Genomic DNA, 15,086 nt, shown 5'->3' on the forward strand with positions numbered 1-15,086 from the left:
CCCCCTTCCACAGACAGCGCCCCCCCCCGTTTCCATCCGCCTTTATTGGGGTCCCGCCGAGCCCCCTGCTTTTGGGGAGGGAAAGGGAAAGGAATGGGGTGAAACAAAGCGAAAAAGGGTCAAAGGGCCGCGTGTCTGTCCGGCCGTCCTCCGTCTGTCCGGCCGGCCGTGGTCCTGCTGCTCAGGCCTGCGGCTAGGCCAGGCCGTGCGTGCCGGCCCCCACCTCGCTGTAGATGGTTTTGAGGGGGGCGCAGGGCTGGGGGGGCTGCGGGGAGAGGCACGGGGTCGGGACGGGACCCCCCGTGGGGACAGCCCCGGGGTCACCCCCATAGGGACAGCACCAGGACCCCCCCCGTGGGGACAGCCCCGTGGTCACCCCCATAGGGACAGCACCAGGACCCCCCCCGTGGGGACAGCCCCGTGGTCACCCCCATAGGGACAGCACCAGGACCCCCCTGTGGGGACAGTCCTGAGGTCCCCCCATAGGGACAGTCCCAAGACCCCCCGTGGGGACAGTCCCAGGGTCACCCCCATAGGGACAGCACCAGGACCCCCCGTGGGGACAGTCCCAGGGTCACCCCCATAGGGACAGCACCAGGACCCCCCGTGGGGACAGTCCTGGGGTCACCCCCATAGGGACAGCACCAGGACCCCACTGTGGGGACAGCCCCGGGGTCACCCCCATAGGGACAGCACCAGGACCCCACTGTGGGGACAGTCCTGAGGTCCCCCCATAGGGACAGTCCCAAGACCCCCCGTGGGGACAGCCCCGGGGTCACCCCCACAGGGACAGCACCAGGACCTCCCGTGGGGACAGTCCCGGGGTCACCCCCATAGGGACAGTCCCGAGACCCCCAGTGGGGACAGCTCTGGGACCCCCTGTAGGGGACAGCACCAGGGTCACCCCACAGGGACAGCCCCAGAACCCCCTGTAGGGACGGCATCGGGGTCCCCCCACGGCAATGGCCCTGGGACCCCCTCGTGGGGACAGCATCAGGGTCCCCCGATAGGGAGAGCCCCGGAACCCACCCTGTGGGGACAGCTCCAGGACCCCCGGTGGGGACAGCCCCGAGGTCCCTGATGGGGACAGCACCAGGGTCCCCTCATGGGGACAGACAGCCCTGGAACCCCCCTGTAGAGACAGTGCCGGGACCCCCACCATGGGGACAGCCCTGAGGTTCCCCCCATGGGGACAGCCCCGTGACCCCCCAAAAGGGGACATCAGCAGCCTCACCCCTTGGGGACAGCCCCGGGACCCCCCCCTGTCCCCAAGCCCTCCCCCAGGCCTCACCTGCTCGTCCTCCTCGGGGGGGTTTCTCCTCAGGACCTGGGCGTACTCCGGCTCCTCCGCCACGCTGGGGCCGGCTGGGGACAGACGAGCTGGGGAGGGCGAGCGGGGGACACTGGGGGGGGGGGGGCTGGGCCCCCCCCCGCCATGGGGACACGGGAGACCCCCCCCCGACCCTGGGGACATCGCACCCCGGGGCTCACGGCTCCCCCGTTGTCCCCCCTCCCCGTGTCCCCTGCGGCCATGTGGCCGCGGTCCCCGTCGTGGCGCCCACCTCCCTCCGCCGCCTTCCTCCTCCTCTTCCTCCGCAGGCACAACAGGACAGCCAGCGGTCCCGCGACGGCGGCCAGCACCCCCAGGCAGATGTACCACCTCCTCCTGCCTGCCTCTGCGGGGACGAGGGGCGCTGGGGTGACCGGACCCCCCCCCCAGGCACCCCGCGGTGGCAGGAGGGGACGCGGCAGAGCCTTACCGGGCTCGCACAGGGCTGCGAGGCTGACGGAGCCGCTCCGCTCCTCGGCGGGGCTCCGAGCCACGCAGGTGAAGGTGGCATCATCGAGGGCGCTGGCGGGGACGGCCACCCGCAGGGTCCCCCCGTCCTCCACGCTCTGTCCCCACGGCGTCCCCGAGGTGTCCCCGAGCTGCCAGGCGGCCTGAGCGGGGCTCCCGGGGGGCAGCCAGCAGCGCAGGGTGACGTTACAGCCCCGGGCGCTGCGGGAGACGAGCTGGTGCTGGATCAGCGGTGCTGGCACCGGCTCTGGAGCAAAGGAACCCTGCTGGGACCCGCGTGGGGACACCCCGGGGACACCAGCTGGGGGGGGGGGACGGACGGGGACGGGCAGGCAACGGGCAGGAGAGGGAAGTGCAGTGGGGCACGGATCTGTCAGAACGCCAGGAAAATCCACCCCCCCCCCTCCAGGCAGGTGCTCGGCGGTTTCTCTTCCCCTTTCCCCGGGCGCTGATAAGGCACAAAAGGGCTCTGTCACCTCTCCCCGCGGGCTGGAAACCCCAGGGGCGGCGGCAGCGCTTCCCAGTATCCCCCCCCCCCACCAATTTCCAGTTGCTCACCGTAGACGGAGAGGTTGAAGGCTTGATCCTCCACTGCCACCGAGGTGTGGTACCTGATCCGCGCCTCGTAGACCCCGCTGTCGCCCAGCTCCAGGCCCCCGATCCTCAGCGCCGTCCCGTTGGGCATCTCCAGCCGCCGCTCGAAGCGGTCCTGGGGGTCGGGGCGCTTGAACCCCTCCGGGCCAAACTCGGCCACTGGAATTTTTTTACCGGCGCCGGCCCAGAGGTACCATTCGACCGCCTTCACGCTGCTGCCGTTGGGCAGCGCCGGGGAGAGCAGCACCCAGCGCCCCCGGACGCCGCTCACCGGCTGCGGCTGGGTGCCTGCGGTGCCTGCCCGGGACAGCGGCGGTCAGGAAGGTGCAGACCCCCCCCTACCCCCCGAGCACCCTTCACCCATCACCTCCGGCACCCTGCCAGCACCGCTGCGCCGACGCCGGCCACCCGCGCAGCCGCCTTGTCCCCCGTGCCACCCCATCCCCGTCGCGGGCACGGCCGCGGGGAGCAGCCCGGGGCACGCTCTCGCCCTCCGCGGGGCTCGAGTCGGGGCAGGTTGGAGCTTTGCCCTCCGTGAGGGGTCCTCCGGAGACCCTCGGGAGCCGCGAGCCGGGTTTCGGGGTGCGGCCGGCTTTTGCGGGCAGCGCCCTATTTCTAGCACGGCCGCCCGACGCTCAGCTCCCGTGACGCCAGGAGGGGAGGGATGCGGCTTTGAGACGCGAAAAGCTGCGTGGAGGCGACCGCGCCGGGGGGGTGGAGGGGGGACAGCAGCGTCCCCACATCACAGCACCCATCCTGCGCCGGCCGCTCGCTTCCTGTACCCCGCTCGGGGCCGGCCACGCGTTTCCCACCCGCTGCCGGTGCAGCCGCGCTCTGGCCGGGGCCGCTTTGGTTTTGCAGAGAGGAAGGCGATGCTGCAGGGGTGGCATGCCGGCCGCGAAGGGGGGGGGCCAGGGGGGGGGGGGGGGGGGGGGGGGAGAGCAGCCCCACGGTGTCCTCTCGGCTCCCCCGTTTTGGGGACGTGAGTCGCCCCCGGTGGCACCGAGCCGCCCGCGGGTGTTTTGCCCCAAACAAAGGGCCGTGCCCCTGGCTTTACCCCAAACACAGCCTCGGCGTTTCCCAGCTTGATCCTGCCCCGGGAAGCTCCCGCGTGGTGTCCGCTTGTCCCCGTCCCCGAGCCCTCGCCCCATCGAGCTGGAGCCTTCCGGCTGCCGGCGGCCGCGTGTCGTCCCCCCCCCCCGTCCCCACCCGGTGCTCTGGGTGCCCCCCCCCCAGCTGGGGGCTGCTGCAGAGCCCGGCTGCGGTCCCGGTGCTCTGCGTGGAGCAGCGCCTCTGCCTCCCAGCTGGGAGCAAAGGGCCCCCCGGGGGCGCCGCGGGGACGGGCGAGCAGGCTGGAAACGCCAGCGGCTCGCGAGCCGAGCGCTCCCACGGAGCGGGACCAGGAGCAAACTCTCTCTCACGCCCGGGGCCCCGGCCCTGCCGGTGACAGCGCAGCTCTCCGGTGGCGATTTATGGTGGCAATAAATGGCGATGCCCTGCACGGCGCCGAGCCCTTCCCACGCCGAGGGTGCCCCAGCACCGAGGGTGCCCCAGCACCGAGGGTGTCCCAGCCCGGGTTCCCCTGGGAGCAGACCTCAAGACCCCTTCGTGGGGCCGGGCCCCGCTCCCCCCCCCCCCCTCCCCCCGTTATTTCCCACATTTTCAAACCTGCACCCAAACCTCCAGGGCCAGGACTCGGTTTTGCAACCCGGGATGTCGCCGGGTTTCAGCCCTGCCTCCCGCTCCCGGCTCTCCCACCGCCAACCTCCGGGCTCCGCACCGCGGGGTGGCCGCCGGCAAGCGGGACCTGGTGGCCGCCGCCTCCCCGTGCCCTACCTGCGGCGATGAGGAGCAGGGCCAGCAGCCGGGGCTCGAGGGGACGCCGTCGGCCTCGCGACTCCCCCATGTCTCCATCCCCAGCTCGAGGCAGCGCTGACCTCAGCCGCGCAGGCGGCGCTGAGGCCGCACGCAAAGCAGCCCACAGGCAGCAGCGCACCTTCCCAGGGGAGTGGCAACCCGGGGACACCCTGGGGACAACGCTGAGCCCCGCCGCCGCTCAGCACCGCCGGGACCTCTCCATCGCCCGAAGCCCTTTGGAGCCGCTGCCCAGCCCTCGTCCTCCTCCCGGTGCAATAAAAGGAGGGCTGGAGCCCGGATGCTGCTGTTGGGTAAATAACGCCAGCTGGGCTGGCGGCGTGCGGGGACGGCCACCTGGCATGGGCTGGGGACCAGCTCCCGGCCCCCGCCACCCGGATTTGGGCACAGGAGGCTCCCCCCGGGGGCTGGCTGCGAGGCACCACGAGCACGGGGAGCCGCCGCCATCCAGAAGCCCTCGGCTGGCCGTGAGCCGGGTAAGAAGGTCGGCCCCGGCTCGGGGATGCCGCCAGCGGGTGCGGGATGCTCCCTTCCCCTGCGCCAGGGCTGGCTCCCCGGGGAGCGGTGTTGAAAAAAAAAATATATATATAAAAAATAAAAATAAAAATCCTTTCCCCGGAGCAAACCCGAGGGGAGGGAAGGGGAGCGTGGCAGGGCCCGGCTCGTCGCCGTGCCGGCAGCTGCAGAGCAGCAGCGCAGGGGCTGGGGCGGCGCAGAGCAGGAACCGAGCTCCCCGCCGCCCTTTGCTGCAGTTCCAAAAAGGGAAGCGAGAGGCGGCTGCAACCCCCCCCCCCCCCCACCTTGCACCGCCCTCCTTTTTTTTTTTGGGGGGGGGCCCAGCCCCAAAGCGGGGAGCTTGGTTTGCGGCACGGCCCCGGGGTGATTTGACGGCGAGGGGTCCCCGCGTGGGCAGGCAGCCGCCGGCTCCCCGCTGCGCTCTCACCACGATTTTATTAATTGCTGCTTTCACGAGGCCGGGAGATGGGGGCCGAGCACGGGGCCCCCGTGACAGAAGGTGCTGGACACACACGAGTGAGACCCCCCCCCCGCTCCCCAACGCCCACCCACGCCCCCCCTTGTTCGCGGCAGTGCACAGGCAACACGGAAACAGCGACGGGGGGAGGAAGAGTGGGCGCGGACCCAACCAGCACCGGTGCCCCCACGTCGTCCCCCCCCAGAGATGCCACCGGGGGCTGCTCGGCCCCGGTAGGGGGGGGGACCAGGGCAGGGGCTCAGCTGGTGGGCAGCGGGGGGGGGGGGGGGGGATTTGTTTTCCGTTGGGGGGTTCCTCCCCGGTGTGCGGGGGGGGGCGCCGGGGGGCCCCCCGCCCCCTGCGCCCCCCCCCCCAAAAAAAAAAAGGGTTTGGACCCCCCCTTTTTTGCCAGGGCACCCTGCTGCTGTGTCAGCTTGAAGAGATGGGGCTGGGACCCCCCCAGTCCTGAGGCATCAGAGCTGCCCCCAGCCCGGTGCCGGAGGGGGGGCCCAGCCTCGCTGCCGCTCGTCTCCTCGTTCCCCAAGGGGCTTTGGGGAGGGGGGGCTTCGGGCAGGGGGCTGGGCAAACCGGAGGAGGGTGGGCAAGCGTCCGGCCGGCTGGCACCCAGAGCTGGCGCCTCCCGTCCCCGGAGCCGAAATCGGTCGAGGGGGGGGGGACGGCCGGGGGGCGGGGCGGGCGGCGCGGGGGGCTGGAGAAGGGTCGGGTTTGGCACACAACGCACGTCACAGCCCTTGGGTTACGTCCCGATGCTCCAGCGCTGCTGGCGCCTGCGGGGAGAGGGAGAGAAATCCTTCAGGTGGCATGAGGGCACCGTGCCGCCGTCCGTCCGTGCATCTCCCCGCAGCGCCCTCGCCCCTCCTCTCCCCTCCATCCGGCACCCACGGGGCGCAGCATGCAGGGACAGAGCCCGGGGCAGTGACAGGGGTTGGGGGGGTTGAGGGGGGTCCCCGCCCCGCCCCCCCCCCCCCCCCCCCCCCCCCCCCCTTGCTGCCCTCCCCGCTCGCCCCCGGGATGGGAAGGATGCAGAGCCCACGGTGGCCCCGTGCCGCGGAGCCCCCCCTGCGCCCTGCGTGGCTGGGACCCCACGAGATGGGGACCCCGATGTGACCTGGAACCCGCTCTGATGGGGACCCCGAAGTGATGGGGACCCCCCCCCAGAATGCCCCCCCCCTCCCCTCCGAGGCCGGCAGCGCCCGACCCTCCCGGGGGCTCCTCACCTGGTCATTACCTTCCGGGGGGCTCCGGCGCACGATCTCGGCGTACTGGGGGTCGGGGGGACCCTCCTCGGCCGGCACCGTGGGGGTGGCAGCTGCAGGGGAGCGGGGGGGTGTCAGGGGGGACCCCAAAAACGTCCCCCGAGCACGGCTCGGCCCCGAGCCGCCCCCGAGAGGGGCTCCACCGACCTGGGTCCGCCGCCTTCTCGCTGTTCAGCCGCCAGCACCAGAAGGCGCCCCCCAGGCTCACGGCCAGCAGGATGAGGGTGAGGACCACGTACCCCGACTTGGAGAAGGTCGCCTGTCCCCCTGCGAGGGCAGAGAGAGGGGCTGAGCCGGGGGACGCCCCCCCCCCACCAACCCCAGGCCGAGCCGGTGGCACCCATGGGTGCTCAGGACCCCCCCCCGGCGGAGCAGCGCAAGCCCCCCTCACCCCCGCTCCGGCAGATGCTCTGCAGGTCGAAGAGGACGACCTTCTGGTCGGCGGGGTTGCTGACGGTGCAGGCGTAGGTGGCGTTGGCGGTGCCGGGCTGCAGGGCCAGGCGCAGCGTGGTGCCGTCCGGGGACAGCTGCGAGCGGTCGGTGCCCGGCTCCCGCCGCCCGTTGTCCCTCCTCCAGGTGACGTTGACGGCGCCTTTGCCCGCGCCCTGGCACTGCAGGGTCAGGTTGCACCACTCCACCGTGCTGGCCAGGAGCTGGCTGCGGGTCCGGGGGCTCGGCACCGACTCTGCGCCCAAGGAAAGGGGGGAAACGGGGTCAGCCTGCGTCCCGCTGCCCCCCACCGTGGGGCACGGCCACCCCCCAGATGTCACCACCCCACCAAGGACCCCCCCGGCGGGGAGCGTGGAGGGTGCAGCAAGGCAGCGCGGGAGGTTCGGGCTCGATCCTAAGCCACCTCCTCGCTCTGCGCCGCGTTTCCCCCATCTTTCGAGCCTGCCCCGGGGAGGTTTTCTTTGCTGCGTCCCCAGAGCCCGGCCCCATTCCTCATCGCTCACCGTAGACGGAGAGGTTGAAGGACTGGTCCTCCACCAGCGCCGGGTGCAGTTTGATCCGCGCCCCGTAGACCCCGCTGTCGCCCAGCTCCAGGCCCCCGATCCTCAGCGCCGTCGCGTTGAGCATCTCCAGCCGCTGCTTGAAGCGGTCCTGGGGGTCGGGGCGCTCGAACCCCCCCGGGCCAAACTCGGCCACCTGAATCGTGGCCCCGGCGCCGGCCGAAAAGCTCCACTCGATCTCCTTCACCCTGCTGCTGGGGGGCAGCGCCGGGGAGAGCAGCACCGAGCCCCCCAGGATGCCGATCACCTGCTGGGGCTGCGCCCGGGCTCGGCCGAAGAGGAGCTCTGGGGACGAAGCAGAACGTCACCTGGGTGCACGGGGACAACGCGGGGACGGGCAGCAGGACCCCCCCCCAGGTGGGGGACGGGTCCCCTCCCGGTGCCGCCGTCCGGGCTGGAGGAAGAGGAAGCATCGCCCGGCCGGGGCGCAGACGCCTCGTGTCCTCTGCGCCCGCTGCAGATGTCCCCGTCCGGGCTGGGGACACGGGAACGTGGCCCGGGAGCACGCCGAGGCTGCTGCTAGTGGCGGGGGGGGAAGGGGGGAGGGCGCCGGGGTGGGTTTCCAAAAAAGCCCCTACGTGTTCGGATGCCAGTGCCGCATCTGAACGGCGCGCTCTAGGGCGCTGCGGCCGGGCGCTCACCAGAACAACGCTCCAACAGACTCTGCGAGGAGTTCCCCGCCAGCATCTGCAAAACCTCATTTTCCTCCTTAAAACGCGCCTCGGCCAAGATGCCTACGAAAAACCAACAAGGGTTAGGGCAAGGCCGGGGGGGAGCGGAGGGGCCGGGCTGGGTTTCCCCTTGCTCCAGAGGCGCGGGGTGGTGGGATGCTCGGGGGGCTGTCGCCAGGTCCCGCAGCCCGCTGCCACGTGCCTGGGAGCGCGGGGACGTCGCCGCAAAGAGGGGGGGGACGGGGGGGGACCGGGGGGGCCCTGGGAGGGATGGAGCCACCTCGGAGCTGCGGGGCGGCGGGCGGGGACGTCGCTCTGAGCCTACAGCGCGAGTTTTTGGCAGCGCCGCCAGCTCCCCGCGCGAAAGCACGCTCGGCACCAGCTCCCTCTCTGCTGGCAGCGCCCGCCTACCCGCAAGCTGTCTCCTCCACCGCCCCCAGCCCTGCCAGGGGGAGGAAGGGGGTGAGGAAATCGGGGTGGTGGTGGTGGGGGGGGGGGGGGCGGCATCTCGTCGAAGCCCCTCTGCCACCTGTCCCTGTCCCCACGCAGCGACCGGGATGCTCCGCGGTGGGCTTGGGGCGAGCGGCTTTGCCCCGTCCCGGATGGGACCCGGGGGGGGCACAACGTCCCCCCTGTCCCCCCCCACCCCCCGGCCCCGCCGCCAGCAGCAGATGTGCCGGGCCATCAGAGCGGATTAAACGCAGACATCGCAGCCTTTGCTTTTCAGAAAGCCCGAGTCGCGAGCTGCCTCCCTGCTTTGCCGGGGAGCTCCCCGGCGTCCCCGCCGCGGTGCCGCTCCCGTCCCGTTTACCGGGGGCTTTTTTGGGCTCCTCCACCCAAGCCTGATGCCGGGCTGAGCCCTGCTCCCCCCCCCAGCCCCCCTCCATGCTGCTCCCCCCGGGGGCATTTCCAAGTTTTCGGGTTGTGGGAAGGGTCTGGCACACGGGGCCGGTGCCCGGCCGCCGGGCAGATGCTGAGCCCCGGGGGCGGGAGGGCCGAGCCGCAGCCCCCAGCGAGCACAAGGAGGGGGGGAGAAGGAAGGGATGGAGGAAAAACGGGTGGGAGAAGCGGGTGGGCGCCGAGCACAAGCATGCCACGGCCTGGGGCTGCTCCCTCCCATCCTGATAACGGCCCCGGAGGAGGGCAGAGCTGGCGGCCCCGAGGTGCTCGAGGCTCCCCGGCACGGGGCGTCCGGCGCAGCCCAGCTCCGATCTCAGATCCCACAGATCTCCGAAGGTGATTTCCAGCCGGGCTTTATCCCACTCCTGGCTCATCGCCCCCACACGCGCCCGAAGCAAAGGGTTCGGATCGAGGCGGGGGGGGGGGGGCTGGCAAACCCCGAGGCACCACGCCGGCCTCTTTTCCAGCCCGCTGGCTGCGGTTCTGCCCGCAGCACGCGCCCGGTGCCGGAGCCAGCAGCCCCGGTCTGCCGGCCGCACGCTCCCGAAGCCAATTAAGCGTTAGGAAGATAAAACCTCGCCGCTAATCCGCCCGGACTATTAGATGCTTTCTGTCGGAATCGAGGGTTTTACGGGAATTATTAAACGTGTGGCTTAGCACGCCGGGGATTAAGGGGATTCCTCGCTCCCGCTTTACGTAAGAGCCTCGCCGCTCGCTCGGGCGCAGCCCCGGGGGGCTCCGTGGGGCGAGCTGCCCCCGGCCGGGGGCTGCAGCGGGGGGGGGGGGGGCTGCCCGGTGTCCCCCCGGTTACGAAACCTCTCCTTCGAGCATCGCGTGAGCTTGCGTGCCAGCTTGGACCCATGCAGCCAAAGGCTCGGCGTCGGAGGGCCAAGCGGCACCGGCGGCGGCGCTGCCCACCCCGGGCGGGCCCCGGCCATGCGGGCCGGGGGCTCGGCGGCCGTGCACTCACCTGGCGCGAGGCCGAGCAGCGCCAGCAGCAGCGCGGGCAGCCGGGCTCCGCTCCTGGCCAAGTCCCCCTCCATTCCTGCTCTGCGCGCCTCGGTGGGCAGAGTCAGCGGCGGCGGAGACGGGGAGGAGCAAAGCCGCCTCTCTCCGCCGCTACCCGGAGGAAGGCGAGCAGCGCATCGCGTCGGGGGGCACCGCGTGCCTCTTCATTAGCTCGCCGTGAACGAGCAGGGACGCGGCACACGCACGGCTCAGGGTTGGGGGGGCACGGCCGGGACCCCCCCCCCCTCACCCTCCCCGAGCTCTCGGCATCCTCGGCCAGCCCCCCGCCCGACGAGCGGTGCCCGGGTTCACGCGGGTGGTGGCATCCGGAGCATCCCTGCCCTCGGTCCCCGCCACCAAGGGACAGCGCCGCGAGGTCCCAGGTGTTTTCCCGGGGGAGGCGGCACGGCAGCAAGGGGGGGGGGGGCACATCCCAAACCCCACTGGGGTCTGCGTGGGGACAAGAAGTCCTCTGGGGGGGGGGTACAAAAGGGAGAGACCCCCCTGAGCCCTCCCAGCCCCATGCCGGGTGCCCGCAGGGAAGGAAGCGGATCCCACCGGCACCTCGGCCGGCTCATTTTTAATTTCAACCCCCCAGCAAGCCAAGGTGGGGGAGGCAAAGAGGGAAAAAGAGCCCCGGCGCCACGGTCGGTTGGCTTTCGGCTGGACAGAGCATTAGCAAAAAAAAATAATAAGGTAAATCGGCCCCTGGGGAGCAGGGGGGCAATGCCCGAACCCTGCAGGATGCGTCCCCAGCAGAGCCGGTGAGGATGCAGAGAGGGTCGGGGGGGCTTTGCTCCCCCCCTGCCTTGATGCCAGGGCGCTGGGGGCCCGTCCCCAGGAGGACCGGGAGAGACCGAAGCCCCGAAGAGGTGGGACACGGGACCAGCAGCACGGCCAGGACGCGACCCCACGAGCACCAGGAGCAGCCGCAGCCCCACGCGGCTGGACCCAGCCCCGGGAGCTCGGGGCCGGCGCTGCCGATGTGCGGGGGCCACATCCTGAACCCCCCGAACCCTCCGGCACCGCCGGGCCACGTCCTGAGCTCCTGAGCCCTCCGGCACCGTCCTCGTGCGCGGGCGAGGAGGAGCTGCGGAGCCCAGGGCTGCCTCGGGCAGGGAGCGTGCCTGTCAGCAGCCGGGAAAGTCACAATTTGCTGAGAACTCGGCTCAACGTGACCGCACGGAGCCACTGCGCGACGGGGAGGGGGGGGGAAAAGGGCTGAACCTCGAAGTTGGGAGCACGCCCCCCCCGCCCCGCCGCCCCCCGCGTGAGCTTGAAAATGGGTAACTTCGGCCGTCTCCTGCTCTCGCTCCGCAGCCAGTGGGGTTGATCCGATCCGCCGCCAGCACCGGGTGGGATTTAAGCCATTCCTCGCCCCAGCGCTGCCCCCCAGGAAGCCCCCGAGCCCCCCCTGCCCCCCCCGGGCTGTCCCAGAGGTGATGGCCCCTCAGCAGGGCCCCCCCCGGGTGACCACCTGGGGTCCCCCCGGTGCCTGGCCAGCCGGAGCCCTTCGGCTCACGCAGGAAACCTGCGGCGGAGCCTGGGGGAAGCCACTTCCCCCTCTCCTCATGGCTGCTGCAGCCGCAGGGGTGGGGACAACGCCGGCAGGGGGGCTCGGCGCAGCTCCACGCGCCCAGGATCGTGTCCTCGGGGGACCCCAGCCCTTGCTGGCACCGCCGGGACAGGGACCGGGACGTGCTTTAGGGGACACCCTGAGGTGCTGTGGGTGCCGAAACGCTTGGGTCCTCTGCTCCGATGGGTCCCAAAGGTGCGGGGCCATCGCCCCTTGGAGCTGCCGGAGCCCCTCTGGGTCCGGGGCTTTCCTCCAGGGCTGCGCCTCTGCCAGGACCCAGCAGAAATTGGGGCGTTTTGGGGGGATTTGGGAACTGTCCGAGTCACCGCCGCGCTCCGACCTTAGCCGGCAGCACAAGGACGAGCTGGGATGGCAATGGAGGCACTGCACAGAAAGGGCTCCGGGTAACCCTGCACGAGGCCTGAAGGGTTTTAGGGTTTAATCGCCGTTTATTTCGGATATTTTAGGATCATCGTTTAATAGGGTAGAGCTCACAAAACCCATTCCCACACACACCGCCGGGTGCTGGAGTGGTGCTGGGGGCCGGATCCTGCCCCGCGCCTCCTGCGGCCGCTCTGGGCAGGGGAAGCCGCTCGGTCCTGGCCCTAAAATCCCCTCAGCTCCTTAGGACCCGACCCAGGTCACATTTTTAGACGCTTTTGCTCCTCAGGAAGAAGCGCTGGGAGAGCCCCGGGACACAAGGGGGAGCCCGGCAGCCCCGGGGGGGGATGCCCTGCTCAGCCCCTCCTGCCTCCACCCCAGCCCCGAGCAGCCCCAGGGGCAGCCCCGCACCGCCCCGCGCTGTGTCCGGGGCCCGGCCGCTCTCCCCACAGAGGCCCGCGGGTCTCCAGGCAGGGCCCCAGCCCGGGCTGCGGCCCCCAGCCGCCGTCCTCCCCCAGCTCTCGGCCTCCTCAGAGCCCCCCGGCCTCGGCTCGTCCCACCCCAAAGTCCCACAGGGAGCCCTCGGCACCCCCGGAGCCTCCGGAGCCCGAGCGCCCGGCCCGATCCCAGGCGCTGCCGCTCGCGGCCGCCATTTTCCCTCCCTCGCCCCTTCCCCGGCCGCCGCCGGGTGCCTACTGATGACGTCAGCAGCGGGGCGGGCAAAGACACCCCTCCCCTCGTTCCCGCCCACTCCCAAGTCTCGCGGGATTTCCGCTGGTATAAATTGACCCGCGGGGAAGGGGCGGGGCTCAGTGCCCGCCCGGCCGGCGGGCGGTGAGAGAGGTGGGGTGCTGCGGCTCCGTGGGGGCGCGGGGCCCTTAGGGGGGGCCTTTTCCCCCCTTTTCTAGTGCTGGTGGCCCTGATTTGGCTCAAACGCCAGCCTGGAGGACCGTGATAACAGGAGGCACCACGGGGGTGTCTCGAGGGAGAAGCATCCCCGGTGCTTTGCAGCTCTCTGAGGCACTCAGCAGCCCCCCCGTTGCGCCCTGCCCAGCGCCAGGCCCCGTTCCTGGGCTCAGCCCCGGGAGCTGCGCCCTCGGCCCTCCTGCTGCCTCCCCTCCAAGAGCCCCAGATTGATGGGGAACGAAATAAAATTCTGTTTTATCACCGGCCTGAGGGCTGGGAGTTGAAATTCCAGCGGGACAGCCGGCGAGGGAAGAGCCGGGAATGGGATCTCTGCCTCCAGCGCGTTATTGGCGGGTCGGGGGCTCCGGGAGACAAATTACACTTTTCTTGAGGGATCCTTATTTCATTTTTTTAAAATATATATTTTTAACCTGCCGTAGCTGTCCGATGGCTGGGAGCAAGGCTGCGGCCCGGTCAGGAGCTCCTGGTGATGGGGGCTGCTTCCCTGGTGCTCTCGGGCTGGGTTTGGGGGAGAACCCCAGGACCCAAAGCTGGGTCTGGGGGAGAACCCCAGGACCCAAAGCCGGGTTTGGGGGAGAACCCCAGGACCCAAAGCCAGCTGCCTGTTGGCTCCTGGGTGCTGCCAAGTGCCCCGTCCCTCCGTTGTCCCCGGCTTTGAGGGGACAGGGACAGCCTGGCGAGGCCGAAGGCAATTTCTCTCGTCCCGCTCCCGCGGCGCTTCATCTGCGCCCCCCCAACTTTGGGGACGTTCCCTGGGCTTGGTGAGGGGCGTCCACGAGAGCCGGGAACGCCTGAAAAACGAGCTGAGAGCCCCGCGTGTCCCCCCCCCCTGCTCTCCTGGAGGCTGCAGCCTCGTGTCTGCGGGGAAGGCGAGGGAGGAAGAACGAGGCGGGGGATTTCTGCAGAAAGAGGAGGCGGCGAGCGCGCTCCGTCCTGGGGGATAAATCCGAATCCATCTCGGAAGAAACGAGCTGCATGGCGAGGAACGGGAGGGCTGCTTCCCGGGGAAACGCGGCTGCCTCTTTTTAGCGGGGTGGGAGCGCCTCCGGGGGGGCTTGGATTTCGGAGCCGATCTCATCTCCAGGCGCCGGCTCCCGGCTCGCTGCTGGGTTAGGGCCAGGGGAGAGCTGACGGCGGGGCAGAGCGGGAGCTTCGCGCCTCTGCCTCCCCTCACATCCATCTCTCCGCGCGCCCACCCCGCGCTTCCATCCATCCAGCGCCCCGCACGCTCCGGCAGAAGCCATTAGGGATGACAAAGCGCCTTTTTCTTTTAAAGATGGGTCCCGGGAGCGGCAGGGAAATGGCCTGGTTCATGCATAATAAACCAGGCGTGGAAACACGCGGGGTAATGGGCCGCGCCGCGAGGGAAACAAAATCGTGGAGCCGGCCCGTTCGCAGCCCGGGCTGGGAGAAATAAAACGCAGCGGGGCTGGGGACCCCCCCCCGGCCCCCATCCCCCCCCCCCCCCGGACCCCCGGCCCCAGCCCCGCTGGCAGAGCCCCCGAGGTGCTACAAAGGCCAAGCGCAGCCCCCTCTTTTTTTTTAACATTTATATTTATAATATATATATAAAAAAATTAAATATATATAATATATCGTGTTTAAGACTAAAAATATAGTACATAATATTTAAAAAAAAGGAAAAGGACAAATAAAAAAATGGTGGCTGGGGGGGCAGGGGTCACAGATACGTGTCTCTGGGGGGGGGGGGTCTAAAACAGCCTGTGCTAGGAGGGGACCCGCTTGCCCCCGGGGCGCCGCCGCCTGGCCTGGGGCTCCCTTTGGGGCTCGGATGTGGCCGGGGGGGGGTGGTGGGGGGCCCTGATCCCGCTCCCCTGCCCCGGGGAGTTGAGTTTAAAGCTTCGGCTTGGTTTCGGGGCCGGCGGGACGCTATTGCTATAGACGGTGGGGGTGCAGCATGTGGGGGCGACAGCCGGGGTTAAGTCAGGCACCATCGCAAGAAATGGCACGCGGGCCGGCCGGGGGGAGGATGGGGGGGCTCAGGCTGGGTCGGGCTCAGCACCGTCCTGACAGTACCTTTGGGGTCGAGGTGAAACCCGATGGGGACGGGAAGGGGGGGGGGGGATATTGGGGAC

General features: G+C 70.4%; 2 protein-coding genes across 2 annotated transcripts; both read right to left on the reverse strand.

Moving 5' to 3' along the window:
• Positions 1 to 56: 56 nt before the first annotated feature.
• Positions 57 to 4,431, reverse strand: LOC118178258. Its single transcript, XM_035346618.1, has 4 exons — positions 4,229 to 4,431; positions 2,357 to 2,689; positions 1,292 to 1,365; positions 57 to 265 (listed from the first exon to the last, which is right to left on the reverse strand). Exons 1-4 carry the CDS (start codon positions 4,296 to 4,298, stop codon positions 194 to 196), a joined length of 549 nt encoding a protein of 182 aa, XP_035202509.1. The 5' UTR covers positions 4,299 to 4,431; the 3' UTR covers positions 57 to 193.
• Positions 4,432 to 5,983: 1,552 nt separating this feature from the next.
• LOC118178164 (SLAM family member 9-like) lies at positions 5,984 to 10,348 on the reverse strand. Its single transcript, XM_035346454.1, has 6 exons — positions 10,069 to 10,348; positions 7,471 to 7,812; positions 6,909 to 7,202; positions 6,665 to 6,784; positions 6,250 to 6,570; positions 5,984 to 6,051 (listed from the first exon to the last, which is right to left on the reverse strand). The coding sequence occupies exons 1-6, from the start codon at positions 10,139 to 10,141 to the stop codon at positions 5,984 to 5,986; spliced, it is 1,218 nt and encodes a 405-aa protein (XP_035202345.1). The 5' UTR covers positions 10,142 to 10,348.
• Positions 10,349 to 15,086: the final 4,738 nt, after the last annotated feature.

Source organism: Oxyura jamaicensis, chromosome 25 (assembly GCF_011077185.1).
Source record: "Oxyura jamaicensis isolate SHBP4307 breed ruddy duck chromosome 25, BPBGC_Ojam_1.0, whole genome shotgun sequence".
In the NCBI taxonomy this organism is placed as follows: Eukaryota; Metazoa; Chordata; class Aves; order Anseriformes; family Anatidae; genus Oxyura; species Oxyura jamaicensis.

What these genes read in the sequence shown, in the direction of transcription:
- LOC118178258 (XM_035346618.1), bottom strand. Translation starts at nt 4,298, where the DNA reads ATGGGGGAGTCGCGAGGCCGACGGCGTCCCCTCGAGCCCCGGCTGCTG. An exon ending in CCTGCTCCTCATCGCCGCAG is followed by an intron (nt 2,690 to 4,228) that starts GTAGGGCACGGG and finishes TGTCCCGGGCAG; the next exon opens with GCACCGCAGGCACCCAGCCG. An exon ending in CTTCAACCTCTCCGTCTACG is followed by an intron (nt 1,366 to 2,356) that starts GTGAGCAACTGG and finishes GTCTGTCCCCAG; the next exon opens with CCGGCCCCAGCGTGGCGGAG.
- LOC118178164 (XM_035346454.1), bottom strand. Translation starts at nt 10,141, where the DNA reads ATGGAGGGGGACTTGGCCAGGAGCGGAGCCCGGCTGCCCGCGCTGCTG. An exon ending in CTTCAACCTCTCCGTCTACG is followed by an intron (nt 7,203 to 7,470) that starts GTGAGCGATGAG and finishes CCTTGGGCGCAG; the next exon opens with AGTCGGTGCCGAGCCCCCGG. An exon ending in CGAGAAGGCGGCGGACCCAG is followed by an intron (nt 6,571 to 6,664) that starts GTCGGTGGAGCC and finishes GCTCCCCTGCAG; the next exon opens with CTGCCACCCCCACGGTGCCG.